Source organism: Xenopus tropicalis, chromosome 5 (genome assembly GCF_000004195.4).
Source record: "Xenopus tropicalis strain Nigerian chromosome 5, UCB_Xtro_10.0, whole genome shotgun sequence".
Lineage (NCBI taxonomy): Eukaryota > Metazoa > Chordata > Amphibia > Anura > Pipidae > Xenopus > Xenopus tropicalis.
In genome coordinates, this window is record NC_030681.2 from 46084553 (window position 1) to 46108903 (window position 24351).

At 36.7% G+C, this 24351-nt stretch overlaps 1 protein-coding gene and 1 long non-coding RNA gene across 7 annotated transcripts in view; one reads left to right on the forward strand and one right to left on the reverse strand.

Moving 5' to 3' along the window:
- birc6 (baculoviral IAP repeat containing 6) overlaps positions 1-24351 on the forward strand; it is a 139256-nt gene that overhangs the window by 101150 nt on the left and 13755 nt on the right. For all 6 annotated transcript variants that reach the window (XM_031902932.1, XM_012963792.3, XM_031902934.1 and 3 more), the window contains exons 65-67: positions 1571-1736; positions 20254-20458; positions 23705-23850. In XM_031902932.1, the coding sequence (XP_031758792.1) occupies positions 1571-1736; positions 20254-20458; positions 23705-23850 (517 nt within the window). The remainder of the gene's footprint in view (positions 1-1570; positions 1737-20253; positions 20459-23704; positions 23851-24351) is intronic.
- Positions 3280-9512, reverse strand: LOC105947438. The gene is made up of 2 exons (XR_001170879.3): positions 8495-9512; positions 3280-7244 (listed from the first exon to the last, which is right to left on the reverse strand). It is a non-coding gene; the product is annotated as an uncharacterized LOC105947438 (long non-coding RNA).

The window sequence follows — 24351 nt, forward strand, 5'->3', positions numbered from 1 at the left end:
TCTTCCTTTTTGGCTTCTGATCATCCGAACAGGTGAAATATGGGGAGACTTAAGGGCTGTATTGAGAGAACTGACGGTATTCCTGCAGCTTGAGATTAACTCTTTATTAGCCTTTCCTTACTTTAATGACTTGGATATTTTTTATCCTGATTGGTACCTTTCAGTGATGAGATCCCTTTCATGTATTGAAAATTCTTAAAAAAAACCATGGCTTTTGGAGAATGAGACCAAGAGGAATAGTCCTACAGTAACAGCCAAACTTTAAGCTAATGCCACACGAGGCGTAGGGCTGAAATTTTTGGCAAGCGGATAAACGCTTGCCGAAAATTCAGCCCTACGCCTCCTACTTGTGCCTGCACCCGAGCGTATCCCATTCATTCAGGTGCAGGCTCAAGTTAGCAGGCGTAGGGCTGATTTTTCGGCAAGCGTTTTTCCGCTTGCCGAAAAAATCAGCCCTACACCGCGTGTGCCATCAGCCTTATCTGAGCTTAATCAGAGTCACTTTAATTGATGTCAGGTGTGTACTAACTACAATTTGAGATGACTGACACACCTAATAAATGCATACTCCTAGGTCTGTGTTGCTTGCCTTTGAATTAAATTGCAATTATTGCAGCCCTTCTAGCTGGACTGTAGATGTGTCCCTGAAGTTACAAGTGATCTGGTAACCATACTCTAGAGAGAGATTAGAATAATTTAAAAAAAAAAGATTTTAAAAAAATTAATGATTTAAGTGATTTTTACCTAGTAACCATTTCATTTTTTTTTTGTTTTTTTTTAGGCCTGTGATTTCAGTTCAGATGTGCAAAATGTTAGATATTTTAAAATAAGCAATTGTCAGTGTATTCTGATCAGCATTATTGTTTGAACAGCTTTTAAACAGAACATTGCCATAACTCACATTGATAATGCAGTAAACACAGCATGGTGTAAGCATTTATCTGAGTAACTGTTTCCTGTGTACATTGCTCCAAAGAGCATGTCATATTATTTGGAGGCCATCAGTAACATTAGCTTGGAAGAACAATCATTTTTTGCATTCTGATTAAAATGTGTACTAAATTTAAGTTACATTGTTTCTTTTTATTTGTTATGGGTATCCTTGCAAACCAGTTAGAATACTTTAGAGCTAATGTACTGTTTAGTTTTGTGGATGTGTGATGGTCCTTTGCAATTTGTATGCTTGTGTTCTTTATTGAGTTGTATGTATATGCACAATAATTTGAATATCCTTACATGTGTGTCTGTGTATATAAGCGCATAGGACATTTTGAAATATGTGTAAAAAAAGCCTCATGCCATACTATTGTAAAATCTTACATGATTGTAAAGTTATAAAAGCCCTATATAATTTTCTAATATTTTACATGGGTAAATATTTCTTCTGTAAGGCATGTAAGTCCCCTGGTGCCAAGGACGATAGACACGTTACCAGTGTAATGAAATTGGGTTATGATGTGATGACAAGTGTCCTTTTTAAGTAGATTTTGTTGTATACCCTTGGGGCTTAATTGCTGTTCATTTTCTTGTGTTTGTATACACACTGAAAGTAATATATTGTTGGTTTCAGGTTCTTGCTAGCTACATAAATCCATCTGGATGTGCAATAAATGGAGAAATTCAGATCAATGAAAGCAGGGGCCAGAACAGCAGTGCCCTCCCATCTGTTTTACTAGAGCTTCTCAGTCAGTCCTGCCTTATCCCAGCAATGTCGTCATATCTCCGAAATGATTCAGGTATGGATCTCATATTTAACTTTTTAACTTTGCTAATGTTGGAGAAAAGTTCATTTGTCACACCTAGTGGGGAAAGTTTTTTTTTTTTTTTAAGTAAATGTCACCAGCCTTAGCTTGCTGGTCTGAACTAAGGATTGAAATAGGCCCTGGCATTTCAATTACGCAGAGACCAAAACATTCCCCTATAGGCCCCAATCACTGTCTGTGGAAGCTTACAACAGCCCCTCTGGCATTTGCGAGACTCTACAGATTGCCAGTCTGGGACTGACTCAACGGACCTAAAAAATAGCAGGCCTTTACTCTTAACAGACACTATAGTTATTGAAGAACTAAGGGTTTTTTTCCCCCTTTGTATGTTTTTACCCTCTGTTTGTGAAAACATAGAATTCCTTTATCATTACAAAATTCAATAATGACAGTTAATCCATGGACCATGTTTTACAGTACTTAATTTGTTTTTTTGTAATGTGACAAAGTCCATTTCAAACCTCAGATAAACTGAAACATGTAAACTTTTGTATTGAAAGGTGTATTATGTACCATGAATTTATGGCACTGTAAATGTTGATTGCCTGCAGCATCAATTGGTGCCTGTTCTGTCTTTTAAGGTTTACTAGCAGAGAAAATCATGTTCATATACAGATCATTTGCATGGATACCCTTAGGATAAAACTTTCATTCACTGATGTCTACAAATGTGGAGTTATGATTTTTTTATGTCTACTAATTACTCAGACTTGTTGCAAAGTGGTGCCCTGCCCCTTAAAGCTTATATTCTGTGACAGGTATGCAGAAACTGATAGAGGCATCCTGTAAATTAAACAGCAATTTTTGAAAAACATGATTTGACTTTTTCGTGTAAAATTGGTATTACACATTTCTCACATTTCTCACATTTCAAGAAAAAAAAACATGGTAGCCACCAAATAGTAGCATTTGCAAGTCAGGTGAATGGGTGAGCAATAAGCTACATGTAAATAGCTGTAAAAATAAATGGAAATCATTTGAGGCACTAATGTAATTTTTTTAATAAAATGTAATCTCTGCCTCATTGGCAATGTTCCAGTACCTTATCCCTTCCATTGAATTTCTATTTGTGGACCTACAGACAAACTATTTGTCCAGTCTTAAAGAAAGCACCTTTTGCATCCATATCACATATTGAGCAGAAATTATACCCTCTATTGGAAGAGGTGTTTTCTAACTATTCTGTATTATGCATGAGAGGTATAAAGTAATGGTTTGTATGCTGGGGTAATAAAAAGCATTAAATAACCAGCTCCAATCACTTGTCTATTCATGATCTGAAAATAACTTCCAGCTTTAACATTTTTGATGTCAGACATTGATGAGTTTTCTACAAAACAAAAATGACCATGCATACTCATAGCCTTTCATTTTCATTATGCTGCTTTTGCTGACTTAGTTCATTTGACAGCAATCTTTATATATATTTTTAAGTTGTTTGGCAGTTGCTGTGGCACTTTACAAATAAATATGTAAACATTTTTATAGAAACTGTAAAGAAAATCATACACTGCAATTCGGTTTACATGATTATTTTATTTTATAGTATAATTCATTGTATAGTATAATAAACAACACAGCTTGTTTCCTGTACTCATAGGCAAATCTCTGGATGTCCTGTAAAGTAGAATGGCATTTTAATGAGAACCAAAGCGTTCCAGGTTTGGCATTGTTCATTTGCTGCTTTTCAGTTTAACATAACTGACAAATTATCAGCTTTATGTAAACAATTTGACAACTATATTCATTTGGTTCCCTCTAAACCATTGTCGACTGGTAGGGATTATTCCTTACCATTTAGTCACTCAGGACAGTGGAACGAGGGTCTGTTAACTACATACTGTAATAAACTGAGAAAGGAGTACATTTTGTTTACTTTAGCTGTCCCGTTAAGAAAATTTGCTAATGTGCAAAAGAGGCTTTGGAGGCAGGCCAGAAAGTCATTTCTCTCTCCCGACTTATAAGGTATACAGATGCAAGGTGTATAAAATATTCTCACCATTGCTGAAATATGCGTGTGTACATGATATGGATTATTAGTGGCTTAGTCACTCTTGGTAGGCGCAATGTACATGTTATAAATTAGCAAAAATTACTACATTGGCCAATGATTGAAGACATCAGTGTTTTGCTTGCTGGGCTTTGCTTATTTTCTAAGTACATTACAAAAGAATAAAATACTACTGTGTGGCCTAACAATGTAAATGATGACCTGCAATGAAAATGGATATAGCTGTTGTGTACTTTCACAAAGTTCCAACAAAATATTGCTAGTATTACTATAGTAGTATACTTTATGTAATATTCATGCTTATGTAAATCCTAAATTTAGATCTATTTTACTTTTATAAGATTTTTGTTAACGCTGGGTCTCCTCAATTTTCTAGTAGAATGTAGAAGATAGTGGCCATTGCTTACATCCATGGTGGGGAAACATACAAAGTCTCCCAGGGCTTTTTTTTCTAAAACCTTTGAAGACATTTAAAAACCTAAAAATTTTTTGCATGTTTACTAGCAATGAATTAGCAAATTATTACCCACCCACAACGGTTTATTTTAGGTTCTGTTTAAGGCTTATTTATTTTGAACATCACTTTTGCGGGTATGATTAATCTGTTCACTATAAATGCAAAATACCTTAACATATATTGTATTTTAATGGTGGGGTTTCAGTTCTTAAGTTTTTTTTCATTTAGTTTGCTTGTGTACAGTGTAAGTAATGGCATGATGACCAGTTTATTCAGTGAGTATGTTTTTGGTTGCTGCCATTGCATTGAGCATGAAGCCTCCATGTAATACACTTATGCAGGTTTCACCTTCGAGCACACTAGACTGTTAAACTAGACCCAGGCATGTGCAGAGATGCTATGGTAATTAAAAGTCACATTGTTCTGTTAAATAGCATACATACACTCAACCCCAAAAAAAACATTGTTGACTTTAATTCTCTGGTTTCTTACCAGTTAATGTCCAGATATTACAAACTGGGTATATAAACATATTGTCTTCATTGGTCTGCTGACTTTCATTACAAATGACACTATTATTCCTTATCATTTAGTCACTCAGGACAGTGGAACGAGAGAAAATACTTCTCATTACAAATAACAGTATTTTTAAAGCAGTTACGATCTGATTTTGAGAGTTGGATATTTCACACTTATTTAACACTTTGCAAAATTAAAATGTGAATATATTTTATTGTTACTGAATGCAAAGTTTCTTCTGGGCACTTGGTGTATATTAAAAAGACAAAGTTGTACAAACTATTTAAATTGTTGGGGCATTTGCCTTTCTTCAAATGTCATATAAATTGATTTAATGTGGGTTAAGTTGAAGAGGAGGAATTTGAAAAATGATTAATGCTCATTCAAAACTAGTATTAATAGCAGTATTGCTTTCCCAAAATGGCATAATTTTATTAGTAGAAATTTCAGATTTTGCAGTTTATCATTTCATTTGGGTTAATTTTTCTATAAATGTACAAAGAACCTGTTCCCAGCTTTAATAAATGCATGATGTTATAAAATCACATACTCATACATTTTAAAGCTATAAGTTTTTGCAGTGATTGTGGTTCTCCAACCTTTATAGTACCATTATCTTGTTCAGCTTTACACATACATTTGACAGCATCAACAGTATATTAACTTTAGTGGCAATGACTTCCATGTATTCTGAATAGACACATTCATTTATGTTTGTTTGTTGTATGTGCCTATGTTTGAAATGCTTTAGGACATTATAACAAGTAGATCACCCAACTTGATTTCATAAGAAAATCAAGAAATTCAAAATGGGTGAGATTTACTGAAGGCAGAGAAAACGCATTTTTCCCCTCAAAAAAATGTTTCTGCTTATTGTCACCAATGTATGTACCATGGCATGCCATAAGTAAATCTGACCCATGATACAACTTGAATGAATGAGCAGAATGAAATTGCCTGCAGAAAAACTTTTATTATATGGGTTTACATATAAAGTACCAGCTTCTCCAACCAAGGGATACAAACCATGCAGTACACTCTGTATTGTATTATTATCATGTTTAGCTGTATTTTATAAACTATGCCCCACAAAAACCCAACTGGGAATATCAATGCACTGCTTTTGTAATGTACATTAAAAGGTTACCTATATAATGAATGGAGTAGAAGTGCTTATATGTACAGCACAAAGAAGCTACAAATTTAACAGTAAATAAAAAGGTCTAAATGAGGTCTTGTGTAACTAAAGCATATATTGATTTTTAAGTTAGTGAAACTGGTCCTTTAATATTAGTTATTGACTATACCTCAAGATCCACCATGGCCTAAGCTTTTCTGCTCTTCCTTTGAGTTTGGTAACTTCTCTAGATACCTGTAAACATTTTATTTTCCTGCAGAAAAAAACAGGAATGTTTTTAGATTGCCCAGCTTATGGATAACTTCAAAGCCAATGTTGCTTGTCTAGCTAAAGCAACCAGTTCAGAATTGTATAAAATGTCTTAATTTTACAGACCATAGCGTAGGAAACCTTAGTCCCACCAGCTAACAGCCTGGGAATGATGGGGTTTTGTTTTTCAACAGTAGCTGGAGAATTACATTTTGCCTAGCCGTGACACATGGGCTGGCTCCTGAGCATCATATTGTATAATCTAAAATCTAATTAATGGCTTGCAAGACACCTGCCCACCCAACCATTTATTACTGTGAAGTATAAAAATGTTAGAATCATATGATAAAATGCTTTCTTCAGTTATTCACAGTAGGTCAATCAGAGTGGTCTGTGTGAGAAATTTAGTAAGGTGCTTTTAGAAAAAAAAAAAAAAAGGTTGAAAAGGATTATTATTCATCCTTAGTTGTACCAGCACAGATGGAAGTATTTTATGGAGTATAAGTAAAGGATAAAAGTTGTTTTCTTTTTTCTACCCATGGTCGGATGAGGGAAGTGCTATATACAGATGGATGCTGAATGACCATTTCCTGTATCTTGTATATAATATGGCAGTAACAGAGCACTCTCAGGCATTTTGTTTTTAAATTAATTCTCAGTTGTAATTCTGCACTGACTTTCTGTATCAGTGGCACCAGTGTGGTGTTGCCCATCTTGGTTACGTAGTCGTATAATCCTATCTGCAGTGACGGATGCACGTGATTTCCCATAATCCATCTAGGCACTTAGCACTGGAATGTATTGGATAGCATTTTGAGGGACCCTCTTGAAATGTCTTCTCAGTTCCTTCCATATTTGCAGTCGGTACAATTTCACCCCCACCTGTTAGATGTTCAGAACTGCTATAAACCATCAGAGGGTGGTGTAGATGTACACAAAAATGATGACAAACAGATTTAAAACTGTTCCTATAATTCCCAACATAGCCAAAATGGACTCTTCTTTTTCCTCTTTCTCCTCTTGTTTTTTCACTTCTGCTGCTGCTGCTGACATAGCAGACGTAATCATTTTCCCCAAAAATGTCTTCAGTACTCCTCCGAAGACTGTCTAGAAAAAAAGTGGTGGAATAATATAGACAGATATTACATCTATTTGAAGTCTACAGTGTTCTTGGTCTGTGCTTTATATATTTCATTTTTGCAGACAAGAAAACAAGGCAGTAAAACTCCCTAATACTTAAATAAATATGTTTATCAGTAATGTCAAACCTAAATTTTACAGAGCTCTCTGCAATACCTGCCTAACCAGGCAAAGCTGATACAAAATGATAGGTGCTTTATTATTGGATATTCCTAGAAATGTCCCTGGAAGTAACGGTGGAAACAGGTTAATGGGGTAATGCAGGTCACAAATAAGCAACAGCACAGTGTTTAAATGTGTTTGTAGATAGATAGAGAAAATGTATGTGTTTCAATCCAACCATACACTCGTTTAAAGTATAAATATGCACTGCTATTGTCATTTTATCTGAAATTGGGGGTTTAAAATCCATTTCTCTACTCTTGTAATAGAGTTTACCATTAACCCTTGTTAATGCTTGGTAGGTTTTTTTGTCTTTTCTTATGCTTTAGGGTCAGTATTAGATTTTATTTTATAAAATTATCAGTGATTGCTGATTTATTTTTATTTATTTTTTTTAAAGTATGCTTGAGTAATACATATTTACATGTACGCTCAAGCCCTATACATATACAGGTTTTCCATGTGTCCCTCAGACATGTACATTATATGAAAGTGGCTGCTTCTTCTGCATTTCATGGTGTGCTATTAAATCAGCCCTGGATGAACTCCCTTCCATCTCCTGCTATGTATCACTGCCACCTAAAGACTTTTTTGTTTACTATATACACATGTGCTGGTAAATTGAAGGAATTAGGGCAGCATATGTTCCAGCGGAGGCAAAGCTTTGTTGTAAGACTCCATTTTTGTGCATTATCTCTAATGTGATCAGTAAGCATTCTTATTTACAATTTTACCATAATAAGTCTGCTTCTGTGCTTGCGCCTATTGTCCTTTAAAAGCCACAGTGCACTATGTCATGTTACAGACCCCTCTGGGAATTCAGGGTTAAAGGCTATGCATTTTGCTAAATCCTTTAAGCTGGCTAGTACACATGTAGTTGTCTAACAGCATATATGCTCAGTGCCTGTTCCTTTTGTCTCCGTGCTGAGCAGCATTGTAATTTCATTCACTAAAATGGTGCCTGTGTTTTATTGTCATGGAATGAAGCTTGTTACAGCCTGATCTGAAGCATGCAGAATAACACATGTAGTTAAGATGGAATATTTTTTTCTTACCCTACTGTGCATCAGGAGTACAGTGGCATCAGGCATACTTCTTTGTCCCTCACAGAATGGAAAACCAACCCTATTGTCTTCCACTTGAGCTGCTCTGTAAACCGAGGGGGACAGATGTCACTTGTACACATACACACAATGCTTTTGATCTTTCCCCCTTTTAATAACAAATTGTTTAGACACCAAAATTTGAGGCTCCTTAATCTATCATTAATCCAGTGAATACAGCCGGCGTGAAAAGGATGCTACCCATTATTGATCCACAGAATGAGAACAGCTTTCCAAGAGACTTGTCCTCAGTTCAGAATCCAAGTTGTATTATCTCCTCTTTGTTTCCTTTGTCTAGCAGGTAGCTCTGCTGTGTAACTGTTTGTTCTTTCCACCATAAAGAGGGGATCTGTCATTGGCCTGAGGGGAATCCCTTCTCCAAGTGACCCTTAAAATAAAAGAGCAAATTCCCCTTTCTTAAGAAATGCATCATCCCTGGGAATTTTTCATCTCTTTGAGCTTAAGCCACTGCTTGCTCTCTCTCTCTCTCTGGAAATGTACGCTGGGGATTTGTAAGTAACCTGAGCAGTGCCAGGGATTTCCAGCGCCAGGTGTACTTCACACTTAAGCAGGCATCACTGGCAAATAATTCCTAGGAATCCTTCTGCACATTGCGTAATTCAGCAGCCAGCCCCACCAGATGAACAGAGTGGCCGTGCTTGGGGTTGCATTACTGTAGCGAGCTGTGACATTGACAAAACACGCACCTGGCACTTGCAGAGTATAGGCGCTACAATCTGCCCTCCCAGACAGCCAGTTGCATAACAATGCGCAGCAGCAACATTGTCAGGCCAGGCACATTTGAATCCTGTAACTATCCCAGAGTAGCCTGTGCACATAGCACGGAGGGGGGAGGAGAGAGTTAACCCTTGTCCTGGACTCTGTGACAGAAGGCTGTGTGACAAATGGTGACATTAGGGCAGCAGAGCTGAAATGCTCCTTCTACCTTTCTGATTTTCCCATTCTGTTTTGACAGACATATATTGTTTTTGGCGAGGCACTGCCTCCTTTATAGTCACTCCTCGCAAGCACACCACCCAAATCAGATGGTTCACACTGTGTGTGCGTCATCAAGCTGTAACCAATGTTGATGGCTAGAGGGTAATGTCCCTCAAGCATGTTTATGGAAAGCAATTATTTAAACTAACCTTCTGAAAATTAGAAAATGTATCTTGTACGTGTGCATTTGTGGATGTATGTTCCTGTATTTTTTTGTGTGTGTGTTTATGCATCCATCCTGTGTAGTGTACTGCCCACCAATGTAATTATCTGAAATGCTGATCAACTTCTTATCCATTTGCATGCTTTTTATTCATATCTCTAGATTTATTGCTGAAAGATCGCATTTAAATTCTACTGGTGGTGCAGGCATATTACCAAATGGCTCTAATATATCGTGCGCATACATGTGTTACTCAGTTATGTTATAGCTGTACTGTACATGTAGCAGTTAGAGATGTGCTGACTTTTAGATTTGCTCGAATACCCAAACCTTCACAATACATTTGGCTAAATTTCAATTTTGAAAAAAATTAAATTTAAAAAAAAAAAAAAAATATATATAACCTTAACCTCTGTACCACAGAAAATACCTGATATCAGAAAGTCATCCTGCTATGTGAAGTATAAATATATGTGTATACAAAATGTTTGGAGTTTTACTAAGAGACAGGGAATTCCTAATTCACCAAGAAGTGGCAAATTGTTGGGTATTGCTGGTGCTCCTGCTCTTTCCGAGCTCAGGCTCGGAACACGGACGATTCAGTTTAGTGGGGGCATCCTAACATTTTAGCACATCCCTGTAAAAAGAGCTTTCAATGTTTCAAACATTATTAAAGCTTATTATATAAGCAAAGTAGTTGCCATTGCATTACACACCTCTAAAAATAGAAGTTGTGTGCTTAAGATATGGGGTGTTTCTAGTATAATTAAAACATATTTCCCCTTATATTATAGAATGCCAATAGCTAGGCAGACTTCACAGGGAACTACATTATTTGACTGTGTGTTGGCAAAGTTGTGTTTGACTACGAACATCCTTCTGTGCTTCTGGGTTCCTATGTGTCAGCGGCTGACACTGAGCAAATTTTTGTCCAGATTTCACATAACTGAAACCCATACAGGCAGTTTTAAACAGGGCAGCCCCTAGAAAATCCATACTGTCTGGTTCAGAAACGCAACACTAAATATATCAATCACCTGTCTGTAGCAGACCTGGATCAGAGAGTAGTTATATGGAGGTTCAGGGAGGTGCAGTTTTTTTAAACAAATCCTTTTTAGCCCAGTCTAAAATCAGGTACCATATATTTTTTGGCGTTGCCTACATGATGTGTGGGGCACATATTCTCATTTAAATGAGAAGGAAAGGCTAATAAAGAGTTAATCTCAAGCTGCAGGCATACCTTCAGTTCTCTCAATAGTGCCCTTAAGTCTCCCCATATTTCTCCCATTCAGATTGAAGCCTCATAGGAAAAAAAAAAGCTGGGCTCTGTAAAGAAAATTCCCATAATGCCTCGCTCCTGCACCAAGACCGAGACCAGTGTACATGCGCAGTTTGTAAGTCTATGAGGAAGCTTAGCATTCGTGAGGGAGGGGGGAGCAGGAGAGAGCTGTGTAGACTCTGGCACAGGAAAACAAAGAGAAGAAATCCTGTTTCTTTTGACAGAGAACTCAGTGCAGCGTTTCTGTGAGTGCTTATGGCTGTATTTAATGATAAAGCTTACATAGCTTTTACCTTTCCTTCTCCCTTAAAGAAAAAAACATTAATGTCCTTGAAAATATTCCCCAATTTATTAAAATATTCAAGGTTTAAGCTTGTTAAAAATTAATGGAAGAATGTGATTCTCATTAATGTTGGTTTTTTCCCCTCAACATTTTATAAATTGGCCTCTTTATATCCACAACTGTTTGCTGATGCTTGCCATGCAGGTCAACTGCCAGCAGTTTGTCGGGGGAGCAGGCTGACTGATGCACATACACTGCCAGATCTGGCCCAATTTTTCCACCCGCAGCAATGATTGCATCATACAGTAAGACCTCAGATGAGGAACACTCCAATGCGATTCTTGTTGAAAAATCAAACCTGCTGCATTGATATCTGCCAGATTTTCCTCTGAATATCAGTTTGGCAAGTCCATCAGCCAATAAGCTGTCAGCTCCAGTAGAATCTGGCATAGCATCCAAGGGCTCACACTTTTGAAGCCATTTTTGTCTTACATGATATGTAATGTTTTAAAAAGAATATTGGTTACAGTACCTTTTACATTCAGTTCTCCTCCCAGTAGGAAATGAAAGAGCACCATTAGTTGGTTGGCTTTTTCTGATGAGTTAGTATTGTCAGAATGATACAATATACTTTATTACAGTATGCAAAAGCATGCAGGCAGCCAACATTTGAAGGGCAAACACCATTATAATATATTCCTTTTGTTTTCAGTAAATAGTACAGTAATTTGGTAGAAGTGGGCATTATTCATTGATATACAAAGCCATTTTGCCTACTTGGCCTGGTCACAGGCAGAAAAGTGTTTTCGCCCCAAGAGAGCAATGGATGTAACAAAAAACACATATTGACTTACACAGAGATCGACAGTATTTATTAGGTATGTCAATATAATCTGAAAAAGATATTTCTTACGCATTAAAACTAGCGCATATAACAGCTCTACAGCGTTGCATGCATTAACTCAGCTACAGGATTCTGCACCGACATGTTAAAGTATACTTTAAAGGCATTCTGTCATGATTTTTAAAGTGTACTTTTTATTTCTAAAGTAAACTGTTTACATAACAAATAATTCACTCTACCATTTAAAATGTTATTCTTGAACCAACAAATGTATTGATTATACTGATTTTGAGCTTTCAGAAGGAGTCAGCACTACACATTAGAACTGCTTTCAGGTAACCTATTGTTTCTCTTACTCCCATGTAACTGGAGGAGTCCCAAGTTGGACTTGGATTTTTTCACTATTGAGTGCTATTCCCATGTCTACCACTTTCAGCAATACAGGTGCCAGGTAGCTGCTATCTTGCTAGCTTCCCATTGTTCTGCTGATTGGCTGCTGGGGGGGGAGGGGTTGATATCACCCCAACTTGCAGCTCAGCAGTAATTTGTGACTGAAGTTTTCAGAGCACTAGTCACATGGCTGTGTCGCCCTAGGAAATGCAGAACATAGCTAGCCCCATGTGAAAAATAAAATCTGTTTGCACTTTTGAAAAATGGATTTCAATGCAGGATTCTGCTGGAGAAGCTCTATTAACTGATATATTTTGAAACATGTTTTACAATGAAAGGAATTCCTTTAACGTGGAATGAATCTGGTACCAAACAAATCTGGAATAATTTTTCTTGCTAGAATTTACCACATCGGCATTGGTCCACAGCTATATAATTAACTGTGTGTATGTGTATATTTTATAGAAGTGAAAACCAAACTTATTGCATTTTGCTATACAGTAGAACCCCTATTTTACGATTTTCAAGGGTCCAGAAAAACAGTGTAAAATCAAAGAATGCAATATGCATTGTATATTAGTGGGATCACAGATTGTAAGCTCTACGGGGCAGGGACCTCCTTCCTACTGTGTCTCATACCACATGGCACTTATATATATATATACATATATGTATTTATTGTATTTATTTATTATATCACTTGTCCTCCCTGTGTGTAATTTTGTATTCTGTAAGACTGTACAGCGCTGCGTACCCTTGTGGCGCTTTATAAATAAAGTTATACATACATACAAAAAAAAGGTGTAAAATGTGGGAAAACATAAAATCTGGCTATGTAAAACCATCAATTATAGGCATCTCTAATACCTTAGAGGCAGAGGAAAGTAGACGATGGGATGCGTGTGTCTTTGGCCTGTTTTGTATACAGAAAAACAGATAAGCTGTCATGCACTGCTTCCTGTAGCTCCACTGACAGGCACAGCGTTGGGACTATGTGGAGCTACACTGAACGGATATCTGTGCATTGATGTGAAAACGTATTTAACGTAGCGTTATTGTGCTAATATCGGCTTCACACAGGTTGACATGCATGCAAACATCATTCCTGCTTAAAGGAGAAGGAAAGGTAAAAACTAAGTAAGCTTTATTAGAAAGGTCTATCAAAAGAAACACAGGATTTATTGTCTTTTTTGTAAACATGTTCTTCAGTATCAGAATTCCTCTTTCAAAAAAATCCTTCATTTCTGGGGCCGGAGTCTGCACAGCTCTCTCCTCCTTTTGTTGTCTCCTAATTAATCACTGCTCAAGCACTTAAACTAAATATCATCCATACAAGAGAAGACTGGAGCTCTTGTCAAGTAAGGAAATAGGATTAGCCCCACTTCACACTCTGGAACTGGAGGGAAAACTTGATATATCTTTCGCTGTTTTTAATTACCCCATTAATTTATACCATCTCAGACCATGAGATAGAAAAAAGAATGTGTAATTGGCTAGAGACAAGCAGCTGCCAAAAGATTTGCATTTATTGCTGACAAATAACTGCCTGGCTGGTCTATGGGAAGAAAGAATCGAACTTGCACATTCTCTAGACTAGAAACAGCTATAATGAAAGAATTTTAAAAGCCAAAAAATTGAAAGTCACAGTGTAATACTTTTTAAAGGAAAGCCAGGAGCAGTTTTGTAGGCACTCCTACAAAAAGGAGGGCCTACAAAACAGGTAAGAGGTAGCCATGTTTTCATAATAAAAAATTACCTTATTTAAGATCCGTTTAGGTTTTTATCACAATGGGCCTCTAGTGTCACAAAATGTGCAAATTGACTCTATGCAATGAGGTACACAAGTGTTACAGTACATCTTAACCTTGCTATCTGGATCTTTTCTTTAGTAATTAATGCCCTGTTAGCACAGTGCCACTTAGATCCTCATAGTCTATTTATAAAATAGTCTTGCAAGTCCGAATATGTAATTAGTCTACATTTGATTGATGAGCAAGTCATACATTAAATACCTCTTCTGTGTTCCAGTCTTAAATGTATTTCTGGCAGTTGGTTACATTTTGTAAAATGACAGTATGCATCGTTCACACACATTATGCATTAAAAATATAAGTACAATTGGTCTCAACATAGTAATCAGTCAAAATGGGTTGTACCACTAAACTAATCTGTGCGCAGTACCGATTAATGAAAAATATGTGCATACTCATTGCATAGCTCAGGTGTATAGAATGCATAAAACCTTGGTGAGCAAAGCCGAGCAATCTTGTATAAAAGGGGATATCACTCACCACCCAAAACTGGTTTTGCATAATGAAGAAAATATAATTCTGCTCTAATTTCCAATTAATGACAAATTTACAGTAGTTATAAAGTTATTTGTAAGTGTAGTTGCTATTAAAATAACCTGTCGGGTTGATTAACAGACCTGCAGGAGCCTGAATTCTCTGTGTGGGGACTAATAGGCATTAGCCTAGATGTGTCAGCACTATATCAATAACAGATAATAAAATTGTCAGACCTAGAGAATTGAAATGTTTAAGAATACACTGCTTTCAATAGAAATGATATCTACAAAAGCATTTAAAAATTTGAGATTTCTTATTTAACGTATATTGGAAATTTGCACAAAATTGTATCGTCTTTGCAAACAAAAAGTTTTATTGTAAATTGGGATGGGGGACAAATATGTTATAAAATTCATTAACAGTATTTGTTATTCTGGGTTATAATTAGCATATATTCATGCATCTTAGGTCATATAGATGCAGGGATACAAATTATGAACATGGCTCTATGTTATTTTGTACAAAGTAGTATAGAAGTGTGGCTTTATGGCACACACAGACAAAGCATGGGTCAATTAATTGAAAAACTTTTGAGTGCCAATTTGTTTTTAAACATAAAATCTTATTCCGTGCACAGATATGAAAAATGTGCTTAGCTTGAGTGTCAGGAGAGAAATCAGGATCACATCAATGAAAGCAGATTTAATTTTATGAGCAAGCAGTTGGCCCAACAGGATCGGCAATATGGATTAGCAGGAGGAAAGTGGTCATTAGTGACAAATTGTCAGTGTTTCCATCACCTCCGTTTACCATTATATAGCTGCCTTGAAATGTTTAAAGAAAACCAACATTTTTTGGATAGGGATGGGATAACTTGTGATTGTTAATTTGACATTGACTGTACATTATGGAATAAAAACATTTGGATGCGCTAGACATGCACTGGCACACACTGATGGGGAAAGAGTAGTGACTTGTGAGTTTAAAATGCAGCAGAGGATAAAACATGTGGAACTGACATGGGAATCAGAATCACAGAACTGTATTTATATGTTTGGAAAGGTGCAGTGATGAGGACTGGGAAAGCCTGCAGCGCTGAATTATTTAGCAACGGTGGGAGGCAAGGCAGAAACCTTGAGAAAATGTGCTACCTGAACAACTTCATGTGAATGTAGCTGCTGGGCATCATTGAATATTTGAAAGCCTAGCTATTCCTAAATAAAATGTATTTTAGTTTGGCAGTGCTGTTGTGATCACTCCACAGATTGTTACCAGCACCACATGTTGAACAGTGGTGGAACGGAGGCATTGTTTTTATCATTGTTGCCTGTAACTTCAATAAAAAAACATAGGGTGAAATTATAACTAATAACTTGTCATTGGTAGGTGATACCCAAATCTGCCTTTGCTTTTCAGACTTTAGCTTCCTTCAAACTTGTGTCACTGATGGTCAGCTCTTCATTTATGTCCTTTTTTGCCTAAAACGCAACATGGACAAAGTTGAAATAGCAAACTTACAAAGTGACTTGCCAGTCTTTTACCGCCATATATCACCTCTGCTATCCAGAACCCATTATCCAGAAAGCTCCGAATTACAGAAAAGCCATCTCCCATAGACTCCATTTTAATCAAATAATTATTTTTAAATAATTTTCCTAATTCTCTGTAATAATAAAGTAGTATCCAAACAGTGATCCCAACTAAGATATAATGCATCCTTACTGGAGGCAAAACGATCCTATTGGGTATATTTAATGTTAATATGATTTTTTTTTTAGTAGACGGAGATCGAAAAAAGAAAGATTCCTTTTCCGGAAGACATTTAAGTCCCAAGCATTCTGGGTAACATGTATTCTATTGTATGCAAAAAAACATCAGTATTATCCTACAATTGTATCCCAATATTATCCTACAATACCAAATATTTATTAATCAGCATATTCATATACCAGACAGCTGTGTGTTCCATCTCTACATGCCAAATGTAAGACGCTGCTTAGGATGCCGCTGATCAAAATGGCTTTCCACCTTTAATGATCTTATATTTTAATTTTGTAGTTCCTCAAATAATTAAAGGACGTGTTGTATACAATTTCTAACTCTAACTATGGCTTAATTGTGTACTGTAACTGCTATACCTTTTCTCCTAGGCTTCTTTTCTATTGGAAATCCCCCTGCTGTGCTTGCCTGTTCCACATTTTAATGTTAATGAATTCCTTTAAATTAACAACACTCCAACCTTGTGTATGTTACGTGAATTTATTCTGGTGGAAGTATCATTATAAAACTTAGTATCAATATTAAAAAAAAAACAACAAAAAAACCTGCATATTCAGTTATTTACATGTATTTTATGGCAGTGGTAGGAATGTCTTTTGTGTGGCTTGAATATTACCAGATTGCTGTCCTTATCCAATTAAGCTGTATTCAAAATGTTAAACGGTTTGGAAAAAGAAGTTAGTGCTGCTCAATATTATCCATTTAATGGCCCATTAAGTTTGGTTCTCCTTTCTTCATACATCCTGAAACATTGCAGATGAAGGGAAGGAAACAAGCCCTTGTAGCTTTTACATGACAGAGATTGTGAAAGCTCTTCCTCCTACAACAGAGAATTATAAAGGGCAAAATTTAGTGACGCGCCTTCACTGAATAATGTAGTGCTACTCAATCCCAAGGCCCATAAGTGTTTAACTGCAAGGGAATATATTAACCATTCTGTAATCTTCATACTCATATCTACAGTATATTAGTATGCTGATCATTTTCATTACACTGTTCTATTCAGTATTCCGATAGCTCTCTATACACAGGGTGTGTCTCGGTTTTACAGATTACAGAGTTGATTAGACAGGATAGTAACTGGGAGGTAAATATTGATTAACGGACTTCTCTGCCTCCCACAATACTAAAAAAGTTGTAAATTGAAAGTACTGTTAAGTCTTTTTTTTTTTTACCTATCTAATGCTGGAAATAAGGAAAACTGTAGATACGTCTTAACTGCCACAATAGACAAAAATGATGTTCAATGCAATTAAACAATTGAAGCAATTGAACAAAGGCGTACATGCATTAAAGGGGCTTACTTTCTTTAGATTAGCTGTTGCTTTTTTTGCACAATTTTTTTTTGTACTTTTTATTTCTAAATTATACACTTTACATTGTAAATAATTCACTCTGGCATTTAAAGTTACATAGTTACATAGGGTTGAAAAAAGACCATTGTCCATCAAGTTCAACCCATCCGAGTAAACCCAGCACACAACCTATACTAACCAATCTATACACTCACATACATAAACTATATATACAAGTTTTATTCTTAAATCTATAAATGTATTTTTTTAGCTCTAATATTGGCGCGTAGGCAGCCATCTCAGTGCATTGTGCATGAGTCAAAGCTTTCAGAAGGAGCCAGTGCTACACATTAGAACTGCTTTCTGATAATCTATTGTTTCTCCTACTGAAGGAGTCATGAATTGGGTGAGCCAGACTTGGATTTTTACTATTGCTATTCGAATATCTACTGCTAGGGGGCATGGGAGCATTTTTAACAATACAAGTGTTGGGGAGCTGCTATCCCATATTCCCATGTTCTGCTGATCGGCTGCTGGGGGGAAAGGCAGGGGGTGATATCACTCTGCTCTCAGCCGCTGTGACTCTGATGCACTTTAGTCACTCGTCGATTCTCTGCTGCAAGTTGATCAGAGCTCGAGTCACATCTCTGAGGACAACCTGGGAAAACCAAAAACCTGTCTAGCCTCATGTTGATTTTTTAAAATGAAATATAAATAAAATGAGCTCCATTAACTGATGAGTTTCTGGTGAGGGAGGCAGAAAGAATAGTGCAGACAGAAAAGGGAGGTATAGCCCATAAATAATTACTTAGATGTATTTTTGAATCTGAATTGAAAAGATTAAAAAATATTTAGTATTGCAGATCGATCTTTGTTATTAACAGAAGGACAAGTCTATAGAATTGGTGAAATATGTTCAAGAAATGAACTCCACCATTATGTTTGTAATCCCTCAGTTTTGAAAGGAGTGGTTGCCAATGACTGAAGAGGAAGTAATGTAGTACCATTCAGATGAATGTCAGCAGGAAACTAGCAATTCTAGGCTTGTGTGTCTTGTATGTGTACTAGGGAAAGGAATAAAAGAACAGTTAAAACCACTCATTTTTCTAGAAGTGGTAAGCCAACAGCGGTTGCTACCTTTTGATACTGTCATACACATTAGGGCTTATTTACTGAAGCTGTGGAAAGTGGAAAACATCAGTACAATTATCCATGTTTTTTTTTTTTTTTTTACCAACAATGCAACATTTTTTTTTAAGAATTCCATTGAATTTGCACCTGCTGCAATTTGCCACAACATTTACTGCCTGGTTTCAAAGGTATTCAGATTTTTCTCAGTAAATTGCTTTTCAAATTTGACACTTATCGTAAATGAGCCCTACAGCATTGGGAGTAAACTGTAAGCTCAGATGAAGGAAAGGTAACAAGTTGTGTTTCTCACAGATCTATGATAGGTCCTGCAATATTTAATATATATATGTCAGTGCTGTACGACTTATTACATATAGTGGACCATGTATTTTTCATATAGCATGTTGGAGGGCTGGATTAAATTAAAATGATGATACAGTGAAGTCTATGGAGCCTTTGAGCAAAATGGGGCACATCCAGCCTGTGGGCCTCCAGTTGGACAGCCCTGTGCTAAGTGATTTAGTAAATCATGGCCAGTGTTAATAGTATATGTATTTGTAGACGGCACAGATATCTGCATTAAAATTAATATGTCAAAATGGTGAAAAGATTGAAATATAGATGATTTCTGGGAATAAAAGCAATAGACTAGGGATTTAAAAGAAAGATAATATACAAAATAAAGTTTATAAGTTATATAAATCCTAATGCAAACTGTCAAATAGACATGCTTTATAGAAAAGGCGCTAGTAGAAAGAGGGCCTATATGATGATTGTCCTATTGACAAAAAAGTGCTCCATATTTGGTCAACTAAGGTGGCATGTCCTTGGTAACACCTCACCTTGAATATTTTGTTCAGTTTAGAAAGATATTACTAAAATAGAAACTGTCCAGACGATAAGAAGGTACACAGTCTGAATAAAAAAAGCATTTCAGATAGGACTTGATTCCAGTAGGTACAGAAGGTCTTTAGTTTAATGGTTTTTTATGTAATATATCAGATCTGCATTTCTTATTGTATTTGATCACTGCTTTTTAATCTTTATTGCATGTATTGTTATACTAAGCGACTGTAATAGGCCTTGTTTGGTCACATTTTCATATATGTGTGCCTCTATTTATTTGTTTATATACACATACTTCATGTTTTATACCATGATTCTAATTTTTTAATACGAACTGCCGTCTTTAATTTATTTTACCATTTGAATTTCATTGTCTCTCTGTGTTGACTGACTTGTTTTCCTTTGTCTTTGCAGTTTTGGATATGGCTCGGCATGTGCCCTTGTATCGGGCCCTTTTAGAGCTGCTCCGAGCTATTGCTTCATGTGTAGCGCTGGTACCTCTGTTGCTCCCATTGAGTGGAGGGGAAGAGGAAGAGGAGCAGTCTGAGTCCCAGGCATCTGTAGGCACCTTGCTGGCTAAAATGAAAACCTGTGTTGACACGTACACCAACAGATTAAGGTATAGTAATTATTTATTTTCTATAGTTGTGGCAGTAATAACTTTGCAAGACATATAAATCAAAGGGTTGCTACAGATTTTTACACCCACAGTTTGTCTTAGGGCAGTGGCAAATGGGGAGATTAGTCACCTGCGATAAATCTTCATTACTGTGGACGACTAATCTCCCCGATAAACCATCCCACCAGCAAGAATGTAAATCGCCGGTGGGATGGCATACGCATCACTTCGGTCGCCCGAAGTTGCCTCACAAGGAACTTAGGGTCAAACATTAGAGATCTATAATCTCTCTTGCTCTATATTTTGTCCTGCACCTTAGCCAGAATACCAAACAGAGCCACTGAATGTGTGCAAAGCCTCTGGGCACAGGGTTAAAAGATTATACCTTACAGCGCTAGCATCAATTAATATAAATTGGTTCTACCACTGTCTCTACTGAACTACTTCTTTAAGCTGGAAAAAATTCCTAGCAATATTAATAATAAACAACACAGAGATATTGTGGTGCAGTTGCACAGTTTCTATTAATTTTTTTTGTATACCATAGACATAAATGTAGGTGTAACTGTGTCCCTGGGCAGTAGATTTACAAAACATGTGCTAAAAGCATTCTTTCCAAGAAGATTTCATTACAAGTTGTTTATGTTCGTCTATGGTATACTAAAAAAAACTGCCAGACTTGCATTATTGCATTGTGTTAGCCTCGTATTTTTAAGCCTAGGGGCTGCAGGGGTCTCTTAAAGCTTCAGTCACTGAAGTGAGTCTCAGATGAGGAACTGGATAGAGAAAGGTACAAGTGATTCTTACCCTGAAATGCTTAGTTGTTGCTTATGAGTTGGGACCAGTACTAGAGATTGACCTGACCCAGCATGCTACATAGGTTTAGCTTTTCCAGGTGACTTAGTGAGAATATCCCCCTCTATACATTCTTCTGTTCCTTTTCCGTCTTGCCTAATGGTGTGCCGTCTCTGCCAACAGTTGCTTACTTCTGAATGGAGAGGCATGGATATGTGTCTTGGCCTTATATATTGCCTAAACCAGCCCACGCCCATTCACCTAGATCTCCTACTATTTTTTCCTTATTTATTTTGCTATCAAAACTGCAAGAAATCCGAAAGTAAAAATACACCATCTAAAAGCTGTCGAGATCATGTAGAAGTCAATGGCAACTGTCCTTGATTTCAACTGAAACATCTTTCTTTGCTTTGTGGTATTTGATGTTTTTGGACTCTCCTTGAAAAACTCCAAAAATTTGTGGTTTTCTCACTTTTTTTTAAAGGACATGTAAAGCCTACATTTGCCTACAATGTATATCAGTTGCACACATCTCCGCCACCCAAATGGCATCATTTGTACTGCATATATCCCCTCCGCTTGCCAGTACCATCCCATTTTGCTAAAGCAAATAGCAGCTTTCACCCGGTGGCCATTTTTCCTCTGATACATAATCAGATACATTTAAATCTGCAAACAGCACACACACACAAAGACCCCTATTCTGCATATATGTCTGATAAAAGTTCTGCTTTGTTTGAGCTGAGCTCAGGAGAGGAGTTTAGGAGAAAAAAATTGAAGCAGGCAACTAGAGCAGAGGTTCTATTGGAACCAGCAATGCCATCTCTTCACTGGCTGCTAGACTGGGGGGCGGGTTTAGTAATCTGAGTTCAGAACAACTGAGCATGCCCACAAGCCAGGAATCAAAGCAAATTGAGTGGGTTACAGGAGGAGAAGGAAATCTTAAGTGATTAAGGAGATGTTGCAGCCTTACTATTAACCCCTGAACAACCAGTGTGGCAGGTATTGAAAGAGGCTGTTCACTGATTACATTTTTGTGTGTGGGGTTTACATGTCCTTTAAAGGCTATTTTAATAAATCACTTGGCATTCTTAGTTTTAGAGTAAATTAATTTTTTTTCCTGGTTTCAAATACCACAAAAATAATAATGTTGTTAAATTGGCCTCCCCGTGAATTTTCATCAATGTATATAGGGCATCTATTTCTGCTGTTGCTGGCCCTTTAGTAGCTTTTAATATCCCTCAGACATCTCTAGCCATGCTGTTGAAGCAATAACAAACTGTTTATTTTAAAAAGAGCATGAAATATTTGGAGCTAATAAGCAGAGGAGCCGAATGAAATGGTGAGGGAAATTCTGTAAGATTGCAATCCATATACAAAATGGAATGACATTACAGAAAAGCGCCACAGAAAAATAGATTCAGTTGAGCCAAACCAAACAAATTTCTTTTTGTAAATGTTTGAACATGATTAATTTTCTGCAATACCTCCAGTTATTCTCTCAGGCTTAAAGCTGGCAATATTGATGCTGGGAAATAATGTTTTTTTGTGATCTAAACAAAAACTGAGAGAGGAAGAAAAAAAAAGTCTGTGTGAAATCCCAAGGCAAAATGTAACTGTTTGATCTCAAGAGACAGATGTAAGCTACTTTCTGCTGCAGCAGCTATCTCTTTGTGAACAAAAGGGGCTGTAAAAAAGGTGCTTGCTGGCATAGAAATATGTGAAGCGTATTTATAAAAGAGGGCTGAGCCAGCAGAAAAGAACCATGTTAACCAATTAACTCATTTACTCTAATCCCAAATCATATTTGTTTTTATTTGAACAGAAAGCCATTCTTCCAAGATTGCTCCCTTGTCAGGTTATGAAATTCAGCACTGCATTTTTCTTATTGCTGTAGTGTTGTGTTGGACAGCAATGCCAGAGAGCATATACCCTTATAGTGTCTTTACTGATGTTAACCATTGCTTACAATATTTGTACCTTCCTATTTTTAGCAAGAAATTTTGATTCTTTCAGTAATTTTTCAGTGCAGCAAGGATATCACAATATTAGAAGCACTTAGCCTTCAGTTATATGCTTTTATATGGTTATGGAACTCCTTGCTGACTTCTAATATCATTATATTTACAACAGGGGGTAAAATATTCCCTGTATATCTTTCAGATTATTCATAGCTTTGTGTTTTATAATCAACTATAATTGTTTAGAGGCATGGATAATGTATATCATGTTGAGTATATTTGTTTCTGGATTTGAAGGTATGCTCACACTGTATATTGCAAAGTCAAAAACTTAAACGGGAACGCCATTCCCTGCCAAATTTTTATTAAGGTTTCTATGAGAAATGAAAACTAGTACATATGATTTTGATCCAAGTATATTGGTGCAAAAATATATATTTAGCAGAGTTGTCAGATTTTGTTTTATTCTCTTCTCAAAAAAAAAAAATAGATCCAAGAAAGATAAGGCCAAAGCAGGAGTGAAACCAGATGCTTCTGATCCAGAGCCAGAGGGCCTAACGCTGCTTGTGCCAGACATTCAGAGAACCGCAGAAATAGTATCTGCTGCCACCACCAGCCTGCGTCAGGCTAATCAAGGTAAAGCACACAGCGATTTGTTCACTTATAATTGCATTATTTGTACATTGTGAACCAATTTATTGATGCCCTATATGAAAATGCATGTTGCACATCAGTAAATATTCCACTGTACAGCAGTAGCGGATGAGGTTTATCCTATGAAATTAATGATTATCATTTACACTCCTCATTTTCCTTTTGCTCAAAGGGGTGAGTATCAATTTTATTGGTGCCTGATGGGCACATTTATAGGGCCAGCAAAGAGTGCCGCATAAATACACAGCATATCCATTGCCGGTGGAAATGCATGTACAGCGATTCATTTTTCCAAAGTTGTGCAAATTTTCCTCCTGCAGGCAACTTCACTCTAAGCAAAGAGACCCATATGCCTTTCACTTTGTGGCTAGTGGAAAGACATTTTGAGGAGATTAGTCTCCTGTAGTAGCAGAGATTTATCGTGGGAGTTTATTCTCTCCATGGGAAAATAAGCCTTAGATGTTCTGATAGACAGTCAGACAG